This window comes from Meles meles, chromosome 8 (genome assembly GCF_922984935.1).
Source record: "Meles meles chromosome 8, mMelMel3.1 paternal haplotype, whole genome shotgun sequence".
Lineage (NCBI taxonomy): Eukaryota > Metazoa > Chordata > Mammalia > Carnivora > Mustelidae > Meles > Meles meles.
In genome coordinates this window covers 102969103-102986172 of record NC_060073.1, presented here as the reverse complement: position 1 = coordinate 102986172, position 17070 = coordinate 102969103, and the positions used below count along the sequence as shown (strand labels likewise).

Sequence of the window (17070 nt, the reverse complement as noted above, 5' to 3'; positions counted from 1 at the left end):
AGGATGCCAACACGGCTGGTTGGCCACTGAGAAGCCCTACACGGAGGCTCCCAGAAACTGGATTTACAAGCGTGACCACCGCAAAAACAAACAAAACAAAACTACACACTCCGACTGGGAAATATTAGTCATTGTCTCACAGGTACTGAACTTCCCTCAATGTAAGTGGGAAAATGCCTCCAACATTCAACTCAAAGGAAAATACCTATTTCCCTCAAGGTAGGGCATCGGTTTTAGGAATGTCTGCATAAACACAGTCAATCTGCTTCGTGCAAGACTCAACTACACCCGTTAGTGGCAGCTGAAAAGCAAACAAAAACAAAACCTGAAACTCCATTCTCCGCGGCTTGGGTAACCTGAACCAGCGTCCCGCCCTCGCTTCCAACGGGAGGACGGAGGGGGCGTGGCAGAGCGCGCAGCGCCCACGTGACCACTGAGAGCCCCGCGCAGCCAAGTCGCGCGATCTGCCGTCATATCAGCTTATGCCGCCGGCCCCTGATTGGCTGGCGGCTCCTGCCGCTAGGAGCTTGCACCTGGCTACGCCCCTCCAGGCCTCACCCGCTGCCGTCCGCCGCCGATCGCTCAGTGGCCCCGGCCGCCTAGGACTTCGCGGAGGCCGAGCCGGCCACGGACTCTCCAGAGGTAGGGATAACGGGAGGGCGGCAGGAGGAGGCGAAATACACCTGAGTTGGGCGGGCGGAGAAGGGGGAGGAAATTGGTGGGGAGCCATCAGCAGGATGCATCCCAGCTGGGGAAGTTGTGCGGCCGGCCCTTTCTTTGCCCGCTAGGCGCAGGCGTGGGTGGGACCCCGCCTGAGTGTCAGGTTCTCCGCGGGCGTTGGGCAATCGCGGTAACCCGCACCAGGGGCTGGCAGGCAGCCGGGCATCCCGGAAGCCGACGCGGGCCGTGATGCGTCGAGTGCGGGGTGCGGGGGACACCGCAGGCCCGGAGACCGGGGGTGTGTGTGTGGGGGGGGGGAGCTCTGTCCAGCCAGAGGAGGTTCCGGGCGCGGAGGAGGCCCGCACGGGAAAGAAACAGGCATAGAGATAGGCGCGCAGGAAATGAAATGCCTGATGTTGCGGAGCGCTCATCCGAGGGAGTCTGTCCAGCGAACACTAATGCTTCATTTCGAGACGGATATCCCTCTGGGTTGGAGGGATCTTTCGTTTTTAAAGGGGCAAAGAAATTAGGCTGTGACCTCCTGACCATTACAGCGCAAACCCCAGTTACTGCAACGTAATTAGGATGGAGGGAGACAACGATCCACGGATTGAGAAGACTAAGAGGGAAGGGAAATGATCGGTTACGTTAGCATCGTCAAAGGAAAACATTGTGTCTACCGGCATCCGTATGTTATAGCTGAGTGGATTTGGAGGTGGTGGAGATAGGTGAGGTTCCACATGTCCCTCGGAAAAAAAGTTTCCAGCCTGGAAAGCTTGTGGTAGCCAGGTACTTTTAGCCAAAACCTTCCAGCAGGTTACCTGTCTTTATATCTGTGTTTAGGTTTCTAATGATAAGCATCTAAAAAATGATGAATACATGATTCTTGATCACTCACAGAATGCTTTTCCTATCATTATGTAATGTAATTAGCATGAGATACTCAGAATTCCCTATGTGTATGTGTACAGGTTGAGAGATAAGATAATGTAGAAGCTGAGAGAGCAGACTCTGGAATATACCCCCCCATTTGTTACTTGGTACTTGACAAGTTACATAAATACTCCTGCCCTCCGTTTCCCTTTTTTATAAAGTAGGAGTTATGGAAGTACCTGCCTGGTAGGGTTGTGAGAATTAAGCAAGGTGATTCATAAAAAATGCTTTTACATAACACCTGTTTCTCAACAAATGTTAACAATTATGATCTATATTTTTAAAGTAAAGCCAAAGTAATAGTAGACTCAGTCATTCTAGCCTAATTGTGTTTTATTAATTACTGTACTTTATAAAAAAGTTTTCTTTGCTTCTGTGAAGGTAAAATAATACAAGCATCTGTTTCAGTCAGGGATGTTTAACTTAGGGTTTGTGGAGCCCCTGACGTAGGGGGTAAAAACGCTTTAAAATTATATGCAAAATTCTGTGAGTTTGTAGTCACTGAGAATTTAAAAAAATAAGGAGTTGAAGAGTTGAAATAGTGATGAAGGGGCATTTGAACTTGGTTCACGTTTTGGTTTAAGAACTTGGGACTTTGAGGGGCACTTGGGTGGCTCAGCCGGTTAAGCATCTGCCTTCGGCTCAGGTCATGATTCCGGAGTGCTGGGATTGAGCCCCCCATGAGGCTTCCTGCTCAGCGGAGAGTCTGCTTCTCCCTCTCTGCCTACTGCTCCCCCGCCTGTGTGGGCACACACTATGTGTGTGTGTGTCTGTCAAATAAATAAATAAAATCTTAAAAAATAAACAAACTTGGGATTTTGTAACCTGATTGCGTGGGTTTGAATTCCAGCCCCAGCATTTGTTTACTTGATGATCCCAAACAGATTACTTGAATTTTTAAAAAGATTTTATTTATTTATTTAAGAAAAAGAGAGAGCGCATGAGCAGGGTGAGGGGCAGAAGAAAAGCAAACTTCTTGCTGAGCGGGGGTCCCAATGTGGGTCTCAATCCTGGGACTCTGGGATGCATGACCTGAGCCAAAGGCAGATGCTTAACGGGCTGAGCCAGCCAGGTCCCCCAGATTACTTGAATTTCCTGTGCCCCGCTGCTTCATCCATAATACTAGTACCTGTAACACTAGCGCCGAACCCTTAGGGTTTCTTGAAAGTGTTAAAGGAGGTAATATTTATGGTACCAAGCGTAGAGTAAATATTGACATTAGATATCATCCATTATTTTTAAAGGAAAAATCAAATGACACCTTTTTCTCCCTTAGGTTAAAGTAATTTTGATTCTGCTTCAGCCCCCTAACAGCCGTAGTAATAGCTCCTATTTAACAAACTTCTGGGTCAGTTGGTGCCAAAACACTAGGGCCTTAGCCTCTAAACCTTAACAACAGTTCTGTAATGGAAATATGTTATCTCCATTTTACAGATGTGGGTCTGCATATAAACTCAAATTTGAATTGCAATTTTGAGGTCATGTTGTTACTGATTTTGGAAGATCTTGTGTTAGATGTCAGAAAGTATAGTGGTATATTTATGACTATTTAATTCCTACATTCAACAAATAGAATTAATTGAAACCAAAATTCTAAAAACACTTAAAACAGGTTTTATTTCCCAGTATCTAAACTGCCTCTAGAATGACTGAGGCACTTCCTCCCTTCCAGGCACTGGTTTACTGTAACAGCAATTATGTCCAGGGAATATACAAATTAACACAATTAGCATGCTCTTCAGATAAAAGTAAAACTAAGGAGTTTTTTACAGGACTGAGACCTTTTGAAAATTATTATTTGCATCTGATATTAAAGATTGAATAAAGAGTCTTAGTTCATGTTTGAGTTGGTTTGGGCCGTACTGTACTGATTGAGGGCTAAGCAACACTGTAGGTAACATCCAGATTCGTTGTAAACCCTCAACCAACCTTTAGTGGTGTCACAAAATCTTTCTCAATTGTTAGGTTGTTTCAAAATGTTTGTTTCCTGCTATTACTTTGTGTAGTTTCTTTGCCACATAATCTCTGTGGGCTGCTCTACCCCTTATGGTGTCAATTTCAATGACTACAAGCTCACTTTTGAACCTCGGGTTCGTATTTCGATGTAGTCCACTGCTTATGTCTAAGAGTAAGCATAGACTTAAAGCTTATTAGTCTGTGCTTCATGAGATTTAAGACCCAAACCGAACCCCTCATTGCTTATGCACCCCTGTCCCCGTGGCACCAGACCTGCCAGCTCTCCCAGTACTCCCTCTTTTGATGACGACGACATCACCATCCACTCGGGCCAGCTACAATCTCACAGTCATCCTAGATTTCTCCCTCATTCACATTCCAGCATTTAATTGGTCATCAAGCCCTGTGGGTTTTTTACTTGCTAAATCTCCAATATATGTGCATGTGTGTTCTCGGAGCTGCTAAGCTAGTTAGTCTACCAGAGGACCAACCAAATTAGTCTCTCTCTCTCTCCCCGTTTCTCATCGGTACACATATTCCTAATGGAGTGCTTTCTATAAAATATGGGTCTGATTAGAATCTCTTTCCTGCTCAGAAACCTTTAGTATCTCCCCATTGTATATGAGGGAAAGTCATATTCCCTAGCAGGGCAACAGAGCTTTGCATAGCCTGACACCAAATTCCTTTTACCAAGTTTATCCTGGAACAGTTTCCCCCCTCTCTTTCACCCCCGTCTTAACTGTTTGGCACCCACCAGTGACACCCAGTGAGTCATGAATATATCATGACTTTTTCTATACCTTTGCAAGTTGTTCTTTTTTCTTTCTTTCTTTCTTTCTTTCTTTCTTTCTTTCTTTCTTTCTTTCTTCTTTAGATTTATTTATGTATTTATTGGGTGGGGGGCAGTCAGAGGGAGAGAACCTTCCAGCAGACTCGCTGCTGAGCACGGAGCCTGACTTGAGGCTCCATCCTACAACCCAAGAGATCATGAATGGGGCCGAAATCAAGAGTTAGACACTGAACCGACTGAGGCACCCTGCAAGTTGTTATTTCTATTTGAAATGCCTATCTCTAATCTTTTCTTTCTGATAATGTCCTTTAAAGCCTGAAGAAAATGTTGTGACTCTGAAGCCTTCTATTATAAGTTGGGGTAGTTGTGTTGTCTTTTTTAATTATGTAGAATTTGTGTATATACCTTGATTATAGCATTATTGTTGATGTAATTGTTTGTTTCCATAGTTGCCTTACCTTTCAGATGGATTTAGACTGTATCTTTTCAATATTTGTATGCTCATCACCTAGCGTAGTGCTTCATACTTGTTATTTGAATGAATTAACAATGTATAATGAAGGATATATGTCAATATCTGGTGTTTAACATTAATTAATTAAAACATGCCGTGACAGGGACGCTTGGGTGGCTCAGTCAGTTAAGTGTCTGCCTTCAGCTCAGTCCACGATCCTAGGATCTTGGGATCAAGCCCTGGGTCAGAGTCCCTCCTCAGCTGGGAGTCTGCTTCTCCCTCTCCCTCTGACCCTACCCCCTGCTTGTGTTCTCTCTCTCCCTCTCTCAAATGAATAAATAAAAAACTCTTTTAAGGGGCACCTGGGTGACTCAGTCGTTAAGCGTCTGCCTTCGACTCAGGTCATGATCCCAGAGTCTGGGATCGAGCCCCACGTCGGGCTTCCTGCTCTGCTGGGAGCCTGCTTCTCCCGCTCTCCCGGCTTGTGTTCCCTCTCTCGCTGTGGCTCTCTCTGTCAAACCAATAACTAAAATCTTTTTAAAAAAATATTCTAGGGGCGCCTGGGTGGCTCAGTGGGTTAAGCCTCTGCCTTCAGCTCAGGTCATGATCTCAGGGTCCTGGGATCGAGCCCCGTATCGGGCTCTCTGCTTGGCAGGGAGCCTGCTTCCTCCCCTCTCTGGCTGCTGCTCTGCCTACTTGTAATCTCTCTCTCTCTCTCTCTCTCAATCTGTAAAAAAGAAAAAAAAAATTAAAAAAAAAAAAAAGAAAAAAAATATTCTAAAAGAAAACTTTCCATGACAAAGTGAGAAAAAAAATGCTTTCAACTCATATCATAAACAAGGATAAACACTCTCAGTAAATAAAGAACTTCTAGAATTTGATTTTAAGAAACTAAAAACCCAGTGGGAAAATGGGCAAAGGATAAAAACAGAATGGCACAGAAAAAATATAAATCATTCTATATATGAATAGAATGCTGTTCAACCTCACTCATAATAAGAAAAAGATAAAAAATACCGAGATAATCATTTCTTGGCTATCAGATTAACGAATGTCCTACAATTTGATGATATTCTCGTTTGTAAGGGTGTAGGGAAAGGGGCACGATCCTACACTGCCGTGGGCTCACACAGTGGCGCAGCGCCTATGCAGAGCACCTTAACCATATCTGGACGGTTACCGAGCCGTTCCTCCTTGTCCTAGCTCTTCCAGTTGTAGAAATTTACACAATATCGGGTTAATCATTGTGGCGTTATTTTAAATAGCATAAGATAAGAATCTATCCAAATACTTAGCCATGAGTTAAATAAACCGCAGTGAGGTCACACAAAGGGACATGGGTCCACAGTCCCTTAGCCACAGTTTCAAGGTCTGAAAAACCAGGGCTTTATTTTGTTTTTTAAAGACTGGCACTCAAACTCATTTGACAGCACAGGCTTCCTCCAGCGGACTGAGGTGCCCCCTGTGTGTTGGTGCCCGTCACGTACCCCTACCTCTGCTCTTTGCTGGGACTGTTTTTGTTACCTTGGGTTTAACTGCAAATGGAAATATTGTTTTTAAATAGTTAAAGATAACCCATGTGAATAACAGAATGAATGGAGGCATCCGTCATTAGGAATAGCACAGGCATGAAATTCTTGTAGGAGCTTGCACCTAGTGTCTGTGAGGCCTCCTACTGAAGAGGACAGCATGGGCATTACCGACACATGTGACTTAGAGACTGGAAAAACAGATTGCTAGAGTTTTACCCCAGTGGGGAGGCCCAAGAACTAATGAAAAATGGGAAACCACAGCCCAGGAGAGAAAATGAACATCCTAACCATCTTTTGATTAAGTAGATTTGACCACAAGAACGTAAATAAACACCAGTTCCTTTGTTGATCGTGAAACAAGCTAGGATTCATCCTGAAGAACTGCTCTGCTGGAGGCAGATGTTAATATTAAGACGGGAAGTTTCAGAAATTTGGGAAGCTGTGTAGTGAAAAACGAAAGTAGGGTGAAAATGACTCTGCTGGTCCTGAAACAGCTAAACAGACCCGGATGAATTAGCCAAGATAATACCAGATGACAGCCCGAGTGTAGCACAAACGTGCAGGGGTGGTGGAGTCCGGTGCTGGCATGTTGTTAAATCGCTCCGCGTAGGAGCTGCCCCGCTGTGCGAGCCCGTAACAGGGTAGGATCGTGCCCATTTGCCTGCAGCCCTACCAGCAGAGAGTATCATCAAACTGTAGGATGTTCATTAAGCCAATAGCAAAGAAGTGATATCTCCCTATATAGTCACACCCACTGTGTTGGAATGAGCGTCACAAAATACCTGGGCAGAAACCTTCAGGCTGATTCACTAACACGTAGGCGTGATCCAACCTCCAGGCAGGTTGGACGGAAGACAATTGAAAATTTTAAATTATTTCCAGACAACTCTTTCGTGCCTTCTCCTCCTCGAACTTTGAGTTACAAGTTTGCAGTTGCCAGCCCCTGATCTAGAATATAGATTGGGGGAAGAGGAGTAAGTGTATTCTAGTACTTAATCTAGACTCTGTCTCCTTTTGTTCTGTCAATGGGAGTGGCCTTTCCTTCTGTCACAAGAAGAGAAGAGTCCCTGAGGTGGCAGCATAGATCCATCTAGCAAATTTGTCTTTAAGTCTCAGCACTGAAGGGAAAATCCTCTGAAATCGGAGTCCTTTTAGAAGAGACATATCACTGAAACTTGTAGCCAGAGGAAGAAAACACCTGAGTACCTACTTTCCTGCGTTCCGCGTCTTTACTGCTTGCCACGTTGCCGTAGGAGATGTTGGGAAAGAACACAAAGATGGCATTAGATCTGCACTGATGCCACTAATCAGCCCATGTTGGGAAAAAAACAACTCGGCCTCAGTTTCTCTGAGCTTTGCTGTCCGCATGTATAATATGAAGAGATTGGGCTAGAGATGACATTTAAGATCCTTCTGGCTCTAAAGATGGCATTTCAGGGATTCTGGTAGCTGCAGACTTACACTGTAAGTGCTTATGAAAGCAGGAAATTCATGTACACTTTTTCCGAAAGTTTTTTGCATTGAGAACTATCAGCATGGGTAAATAATTGTTGCACCTGTTTATCCTTTAGGGGCTAAGATGGATCTTGTACTCAGTGCTGCAGATTATTATTTTTTTACACCATACATCTATCCAGCCTCATGGCCTGAGGATAACATCTTCCGACAAACTATTAGTCTCCTGATTGTAACAAATCTTGGAGCGTATATCCTTTATTTCTTCTTTGCAACACTGAGCTATTATTTTGTCTTTGATCATGCATTAATGAAGCATCCACAATTTTTAAAGGTAAGTGATTGTCTTACCTACTTTTTAGCTACGGTTAACAGTAAAAATAATAGGTATTTGTGAGATTTTCAGATTAAACTGGGTTATAACCATTAAATAAAATTTTCGCAACTAGCCTCAGATACGTTAGATTTTTCTGGTAGGGCTAATCCCCTCTCTCCTTCTCTTAATTTAAACAAATAAATGAATCCAACTTTGTTGTTGTTTTAATTATAAGCCTGATGTCTAGATACATAGGAATGAATTTCTTTGCTAATAATGAGGAATCAATAAATGCACACATTTGTGTAATTGTTTTAATATCTGACTCTCAAACTGAAATACGTTTTTATTACATATCTATTTTTTGACTAGCTGGGAGATTGTAGATTTGTTTACAGTCATTTTTTTCTCTTCCAGTTACTTGTATTTATCAGTGACTCCAAGGACTGGAAAAAAAAAAAAAGAGAGAAAATCAAGAGGGTCGGGGATGGACATTATTTGTGAAAGAAAGGATTATTCCATAAATGGAAATGTAGCATCCAAATTTTGTGGGAAGGAGAGAAAGTTTCAGAATTTAAAGTATTTATTACAGTTGCTCTTTACAAAGGGAATGTTTTCCTTACACAAACATTCCCGCATATTACCATTTTCACGGAAACAATTTGGCAACGAGCTTCTTCAGATAAAAGAGATTGTAAAAATCCAATCTGAGACAATATTGTGCTGGTTTTTGTTTAACATAGATTTGGTGATTTTTAAATACTGGCCATTTCATTTTCAGAATCAAGTCTATAGAGAGATTATATTTACTGTCCAGTCATTGCCATGGATTAGTATTCCCACGGTATCACTGTTCCTGCTGGAGTTGAGAGGTTATAGCAAATTATATGATGACGTAGGAGAGTTTCCCAGTGGTAAGTACATAATATGAACGTCAGACAGTGGTTTCTCTAAAGAACCAGTCTTCTTCTTCGAAAAAAAAAAAAAGTTGTTTAATTGTTTTTAATGCTCTGTTTTTACGTATTGTGCCTTGCCACATACCTTCATTTCCTAATCTATCAATTTTTAAGTCTTGGTGGTAGATGGACTTGTGCCCAGGGAAGCTGAGTATGATCAGAGAGAGAACTTTGCATTCTTTCACTATTCTCTTTACTGAATTCAGACTCAAACAAAAAACCCTCAAGTAGTACATGATAATTAGAAAAAAATCAGAAAAGTCAGAGTTTTAAAATCCGCTAACCTGCTACCTAGAAACTACCTCTTTTGACATAGATGCCTGTCTACTCCATTATTTGTGTTACAAAAATGAAACCCTACCATACAAACTGGTTTGGACTTCGATTTTTTTTTTCTTCGTAGTGTAAATGCCCATATTTTCATGTCAGTAAATATTGACATTATATAGTATATTAGTTATAGTATCACATTGTGTAGATACCCATAGTTTATTTATTTAAATGATCCCCAAATTTTTAGATCTTTACATTTTTCCTTTTTTTTTTTTGCTATTATACACAGTCCTGTAATACGTAAATTAAATTTTTGTGAAATTCTGAAATTACTCAATGAAGACCCATCTCTAGTATCTAAATATTAGAAAGTAAGAATCGTAGTTAGTATTTATTGATCGTTAATACATACCAGCTACAGTTCTAAGCTTTTCACACGCATCAATCTGTTCCATTCCACATCAGTTCTATGACATGGGTCTTGTTAGGTTCCTTTTATAGGTGAGTAAATTAACGCACCGTAACTTGCCCAGGTCATTTGGCAGATAAGTGGCGGATCTGGGACTGGAACCCAGGCTTGCTGGCACCAGCACACCTGTTGTCCAAGGAAGAGGTCAGATATTTAAAGGGAGGAACAAAAATGTACAGCAGGGTGATGAATTGGCTAGGCCTTGAAAAGTGGATAGGACTATGAGTAAAAATAATAAAAAGAGAAATTGTGTTCTAGGAACCTGGAACAGAACAAGTCAAGGTACAGAGGTAAGACTTCCAAGATGTGGGGAGGACATTGAGTAAACCAGCCTGCTCAGTACAGGAACAGAGGAGGCTGGAAAGATCAGAACGTGTTGGGTTATGGAGTAAATGCTAGGCTTGAGGTGTTTAGTGGAAAATAAAATCCTAAGCAGGAAGATAGTATGTAAGGATATGGTTTACAAAGACTAATATGGAGGAAAAATAATTGGTGTTCCTTATGCGCGGAGATTTAAATCATAGAGATGCCTTAGGTGTGTGCTTTGTCTGTCTCATAAGTGCCTTCATAGTTCAACTTCAAGTTTTTATGGGAGGGAAATGAGGAAAGCCGTAGATACCAGAGAGTTAAGGGAGATTAATTTACAATGTATTGCATTAGCCCAAACAGTTTATAGTGTTTGAGTCTAGGTTTCCATTCTGTGCGCTTAGATGGACAAGTACCAAGTAAACTCTGGTCCTGGAAACCGGGTCTTGATTCTGACATACCCTGTCGTCTCTTCTAGGCTGGTTTCGCCTCATTGTTAGCATACTGTCCTTCCTCTTTTTCACTGACATGCTGATCTACTGGATTCACAGAGGCCTTCATCATAGACTTGTGTATAAGGTAGAGTCGCTTTTAGGGGGAAGAGAAAAATATATACATTTCAGCAGTGTATGGTTACAAATTCTGTTTTCTAGTTTAAGATTTTATTTGAGAGGAGAGCGAGAGCACGTGCACAAGCAAGGAGAGGGGCAGAGGGAGAAGCAGACGGCCCCATTGAGCAGGGAGTCCAACGCGGGGCTCAGCCCCAGCACCCCAAGATCATGACCTGAACTGAAGGCAGACATTTAACTGACTGAGGCAGCCAGGTGCCCCAATTCTGTTTTGTATTTCTAAGAATTCCCTCTTAACTTTTTGAATACCTGAGTAGCCACAGTCAAGACAGACACCAGGTGCATTTTGTTTGTGTTCTTTACCGGTCTGGACAGGCTGTGCTAAAATGTTACTGTGTTCACGTAACAGGGTGCATTTTATCAAGTGATTTGGGGATTTAAAGAGTTTTTTTTTTTTTAAGATTTCATTTATTTATTTGTTAGAGAGAGAGAGGGGAAGAATGCGAGCACAGACAGACAGAGTGGGAGGCAGAGGCAGAGGGAGAAGCAGGCTCCCTGCCAAGCAAAGAGCCCGATGTGGGACTCTATCCCAGGACACTGGGATCGTGACCTGAGCTGAAGGCAGCTGCTTAACCAACTGAGCCACCCAGGTGTCCCAAGAGTTTTGGTTTTTTTTTTTAGTTAGGTCATTTCCACAAGGTGAGCATGAAGAGCTAAGTTGAAAACTAAAGGTGGTTCTTAACTGTGTTCTTTCCTTCTATAGCGCATCCACAAACCTCATCATCTTTGGAAGATTCCGACTCCATTTGCAAGCCATGCTTTTCACCCCGTGGATGGCTTCCTTCAGAGTCTACCTTACCATATATACCCTTTTATCTTCCCGTTACACAAGGTGGTTTACTTAAGTTTGTACATCTTGGTGAATATCTGGACGATTTCCATTCATGATGGCGACTTCCGTGTCCCCCAAATCTTAAGGCCATTTATTAATGGCTCAGCCCATCATACCGACCACCACATGTTCTTTGACTACAACTACGGACAGTATTTCACCTTGTGGGATAGAATTGGAGGCTCCTTCAAAAATCCTTCCTCCTTTGAAGGGAAGGGACCACTGAGTTATGTGAAGAAGATGACAGAAGAAAAGCGCAACAGCCACGCAGAAAACGGTTGTAAAAATGACAAATTATTCACTGGAGAGTTTACAAAGACTGAGTAGACTGTTGTCCTATTGTTGGCTGTTGTGAAATATTTTTAATAAGGAAAATTAATCTACATACATACAACCAAGAGACATAGCAAGTCAGTGGTATTTGAGGGTACTGCTGAGGAATGATCGTTTTGGCAGGTCAAAGAAGGAACGCTGTGAACACCGAAATTTTAACCTCATGCTTACCATACTAGATGTTGGTCTCTAGGATGCTGTAGCCAGCATATCTGTAACTTGTATAGCCTCAACAACAATTTTTATGAGGATAGAGAATAAATTATTGAGAGGACTAGGTTATGTCCTTTGCCTTAATAAATCCACCCATATTCATTAAGAAAAATAATACGAAGACTAAGCATCATAACAACGAAATACTAATATAAACATGGTTCCTTGTTTCCAGAATGGTTAAGTCTTCAGTGTTGGTAAAATAATGACTACCTGTAGTATTTTGTTCAAGTGGATACATCAGTGTGAAAAGAATGTCTGATAGAACATATTAGTGGCCTCGTAAATGACCTAGTTAATAGCAGGTTTAGTAAGATTATCATCTTCCAGGGTAGGAAGCTTATTCTCTGGGGACATTGTCAAATATTACATTTTACTGCTGGAAAAAAACAAATTAGAATTTAAAAGAAATACTGCTACTATCACGATTTAATCCAGATCTGGGGTTATTTAAAGATTTTGATGGTTATTATTTTAAACCATTATTTAATAAGTATAAAAACTATGTGAACCTGAATATATTTATAAAGGGAAATTTGATGCCCAAATAATATATTTGACACTACTGCTTTTTTCATTAAATGGATGCACTGCACTTTTGATATGTTTCAGTTACAATCCTGTAATTTCCTATAAAAGGAAGTAATTGCCAAATATTTAGGTCGATCACTGAAGATTAGCTTTGAAATCTTATTTTCCCTCTTCTCCCTTCACTTTTTCCCCACTTTCTCTGCTAAAAGATCTAACAAATAGTTTCATAAAGAAATGTTGTGAGTTGTAACATAACTATATTGGGAAAACGTGGTTTGGAAAGGCATTCTATAAGCTATTTATGTAAAATCAATAAACGTTGATTATTGCTATTGGTAAACTGTATCAGTTAAATATTGTAACAGCACAAAGTATTCTTTGTACAAATTCCGTGTCAATTTGAAACCACAGAATTGATGTGGATTGTCAGGACTTTGAAATGTCCCCAAATGCTCAATGTCAAGGGGAGAAAAGAGGGGGTATCACATTCTTTTTGTTTTAGCAAGAGACCAGTCATAAAATGTAATGCTTGGGATCCAGAAGAAAATATTTTTTTCTGAGTTACTGTTACAGTGTTGTGCTACTTAAACATACTAGAGAACCAGGTGGTGTTTTGTAACTGACAGATATGGCCTGTGATTTCCACTGACTCCCCACCCCCAGCCCCACCTCCAAAGCTTCACTTTGCCCCCCCAACAAAAAGGAAATTAAGAAGTAAACTTTGTTTTCTGAGATAATGACGACTAATACTCAAGTTTTCGATTTCTTCCTGCTTCAGTTTTCGTGTCGTATATATGTTTCTAGGAATCTATCCATTTCTTCCTGGATGTGTGATTTGTTGGTGTTTTCCGTAATGTTCTCTTCTTTGTATTTCTGTAGTATTGGTTGTTACAGTTCTCCTCTTTTATTTGTGCTCTTCTTTATTTGGGTCCTTTCTCTTTTCTTTTGGAGGAGTCTGGCTAGAGGTTTGTCAATTTTATTCAATTTTTTTCAAAGAACCAGCTCCAGGTTTCACTAATCTGTTGTATGGTTTCTCTTAGTTTCTAGATCATTTGATTCTGCTCTAGGCTTCATTTCCTTCCTCTGCCGGCTTTAGGCTTTGTTCGTTGTTCTTTTTCTAGCTGCTTCAGGTGTAAGTTTAGGTTGTTTATTTGAAATTTTTCTTGCTTCTTGAGGCCTGTGTTACGATACACTTTCCTCTTAGGACTGTTTCTGCTGCCTCCCCGAGGTTTGGACTGTTATGAATATAGAAGCTAATATTTATTGAGTTTTACTCTTGGTCAGGCACCATTACTGGCAGGCAATTGCAGGACTTTCCCGAGGTTATTTCTGGCAAAGCCCAGTGTGGATGTTTCTGGTCAGTGGACAGCTTACGGCAGTCATTCTGAGACGCAGGCTCCTTCCATCTTTTGGCTGCCTGTCTACAGTTTCCAGAGTAGTCTTTGTTGGAGGAGCCCACGGGGGAAGAGGGCCTGAAAGTCCTGCATATCCCTTACAAGTGTTCCTTTGGACAAAACTTCGTCGAATGGCCCATCTCACTGAAAGAGATTCTGGGAAATATCTCTTAGTTGTGCCTGGAAGGATAGGGCAACCACTTTCTGGAACATCTAGCCAGTTTGCCATGCTCACATCATTTGTTCTCCTCTTGGGGGCCCCAGTAAAGGTATTGAAGAGATGAATGAGCCCCCAGAGTATTTTAAGTTACCCATCCACTAGATGTCCTGATGCCCTTAATTCCATTACTCCGGGTGTTAGTTTCCTCTAGTTTCTTACCACTATGTAGCTAATAGAAAAGAAAGGATGTAATGTATAGGGAGAGGAAAGCTTCCTAAAGATGTTAGTAATAATCAGTCTCTGCCCTCCCTCCTTTTTTCTTAAATTCCAGTCTTATTGGGCAGTATAATGCTAAGTGGTCCTGCCGTGTTTCTGGTATGACTACTGTATTGTGCGAGTCTCCCATAGAGGAGTTCAGACAGTTTTCACGGAAGTGAGGATCTAAATTCTTTCCCACAGGAACATCAAGTGAAAGGCTTTTCTCCTTGACTTGGAAACCTTTTATAGTTCAAGATCAGAAAGGGAAAGTCTAGATGACATTCTGTACTTTCATGATAGAAATCAGGAAAGGGAGGGAGAGGGTACAAGGACACATTTCAAAAACCCAGAGACTTTCATCGGGTGCCGTCCTGTTCTTTGCTGTTTCTTTGTCTCCCTGTCTCTACATGCCATGAATCGCCTACTTCTCATTGCCCTGGCCCACGTTTCCTTCTCTTCCCATCCTCAAGAAGTCAGGCACAGACCTGGCAGACAATTCTGAGTGCAGGTTTTGATGCATGGAGTCTGCTGTGCTGGCGGATTATTGAAATAGAGCTGGTGTCTGGGAGGAAGGGGGAAAGTAGGGAGACAAATCAGAACAAAGGTTTGGGACTGACCCCGAGAGAAGAAAAGTTTGAGGCCGTGAGATTGCTAAGGAGAACGTGAAAAAAGATACCCAAAGAAACAAGCCAGTGTAAGGAGTAAAGGACTTCTTCCCTGGTCTTCACAACTTCTTCAAAGTCGAAAACCTTGACTGGCAATCTTCTATCAAGAGTTAACGCTTTCTGTCGTCTAACACTGTTTAGTGCACCTGATTTACTCGACCCCAGATTCCCTCAAAGGAGAGGCTGTGTGTGAATCCATACCGAATTCAACTGCGTGTCCTTCAAAGACCCGGTTGAGGTTTGATAACTACTTTGCTGAAGGACCTAATGCAAGTGTCATTCTCTTCAGCAAACACTAAATGAACCCCTGCCAGGTGCCGCACGGTGCAGGAGGGGCTGCAAATATCTCTGCAGATTCTTCATCTGTGTCTTTTTAACCGATAATTAATTTCTTACTCATTAGCTGACATTTGCTGGGTGTCTGGGAGGAGTCAAAGGGAAAGTAGAGAGGAATCCGATGGGTCCTCACCAAGGATGGATGGTCCTTTTTTTCCCCCCAAAGTCACACCTCCACCGGAAACCAACAAACCCCGCCAGTACCCTGGATTCTGACCATACAGGAATCAGTAGTATGAGTACCGACCAGCGGGTTCAACGGATCCGCTCAATTACTACATAACAGTCCTCCGGATACAGAAGGAAAAAGAATAGGTCTTCAAAATTATTGGTTGAGCACACCAAGAAATGACAAACCAGGGAGGAGAATCTATAGCTTCAGCTGGATTGTAATTCACCTGCGAGGAATTACAGACACTGATTGCTTTGGAGCTAAACGGTTTTAAGTCCTGGTTCTGCCACTTGCAGACTGCATGACCTTGGTTTCTCTATCTGTAAATTGATGAAGATCCTGCCTACCTAATAAGATTAAATAGGCTAGAAACACTCAATTAAACGCCAGCAGAGGCCATTCTTCATGTAAATTGCGCTCAGTGCCTCTGCTTTCTATGTTCGATGATTACTGTCCTTAACACCTAGGATAGGCCGTCAGTGGAAATCAATTGCTGGGAGAAAAAAGCCCATGGGTCATTTCACCCTAACATTGGAGAGTGAAAGACAGGGGGTGAACTAGAAATAGGGGGAAGAGAGGAAAACCAGAAGTAAAACTAAAATCGACACCTTATCTACTACAAATTTTTAAATAAGAAATGTAAGATAGCTAAATTATTTGTTGCTAAATAATTTTATTTTTTTTATTTTTTTTTAAAGATTTTATTTATTTATTTGACACAGAGAGATCACAAATAGACAGAGAGGCAGGCAAAGAGAGAGAGAGAGGGAAGCAGGCTCGCCGCCAAGCAGAGAGCCCGATGCGGGACTCGATCCCAGGACCCTGAGATCATGACCTGAGCCGAAGGCAGCGGCTCAACCCACTGAGCCACCCAGGCGCCCCGCTAAATAATTTTATTTTTAAAATGCATTGCTGCGGGGCGCCTGGGTGGCTCAGTGGGTTAAGCCTCTGCCTTCAGCTCAGGTCATGGTCCCAGGGTCCTGGGATCGAGCCCCACATCGGGCTCTCTGCTCAGCAGGGAGCCTGCTTCCCCCTCCTCTGCCTGCCTCTCCGCCTACTTGTGATCTCTCTCTCTCTCTCAAATAAGTAAATAAAATCTTTAAAAATAAATAAATAAAATAAAATGCATTGCTGTAAACCATAAGGCCAGTTTACAAGGTTTTGAGGTAAAGCAGAAGAAACTTTCCTGGAAATTAAATTTCTTAGGAAAGGCAAGAAGGACATGCTATCGAGCTTCATTGTCAAAGCAGTGTTTTGGTATGGAAAGAAAAATACTTAAAAATACTTAATTAAAATACATTAAAGTCCTAGTGTTTCTTAAATCTAGGCTCAACATCTTACTAAAATATAAGTACAGTAAAATTTGCACAAAAGTAAGAGAAATTACGTTTTCCGTTCTTTGCTCAACCATTAACTTAGAAGTCTGACTGATTAAATGCTCCTGAGC

The 17070-nt window shown here is 41.9% G+C and overlaps 1 protein-coding gene across 2 annotated transcripts; it reads left to right on the top strand.

Annotated features, from left to right (window-relative positions):
- The first annotated feature begins 495 nt into the window (after nt 1-495).
- Nucleotides 496-12978, top strand: SC5D (sterol-C5-desaturase). Of its 2 annotated transcripts, none has more exons than XM_046015646.1 (5): nt 496-642; nt 7897-8114; nt 8878-9010; nt 10579-10679; nt 11433-12978. In XM_046015646.1, the coding sequence occupies exons 2-5, from the start codon at nt 7905-7907 to the stop codon at nt 11886-11888; spliced, it is 900 nt and encodes a 299-aa protein (XP_045871602.1). In that variant the 5' UTR covers nt 496-642; nt 7897-7904; the 3' UTR covers nt 11889-12978. The 2 variants fall into 2 exon arrangements, with proteins under 2 accessions (XP_045871602.1, XP_045871603.1); XM_046015647.1 differs by lacking the exon at nt 496-642 and adding an exon at nt 7376-7789.
- The last annotated feature ends 4092 nt before the right edge of the window (nt 12979-17070 follow it).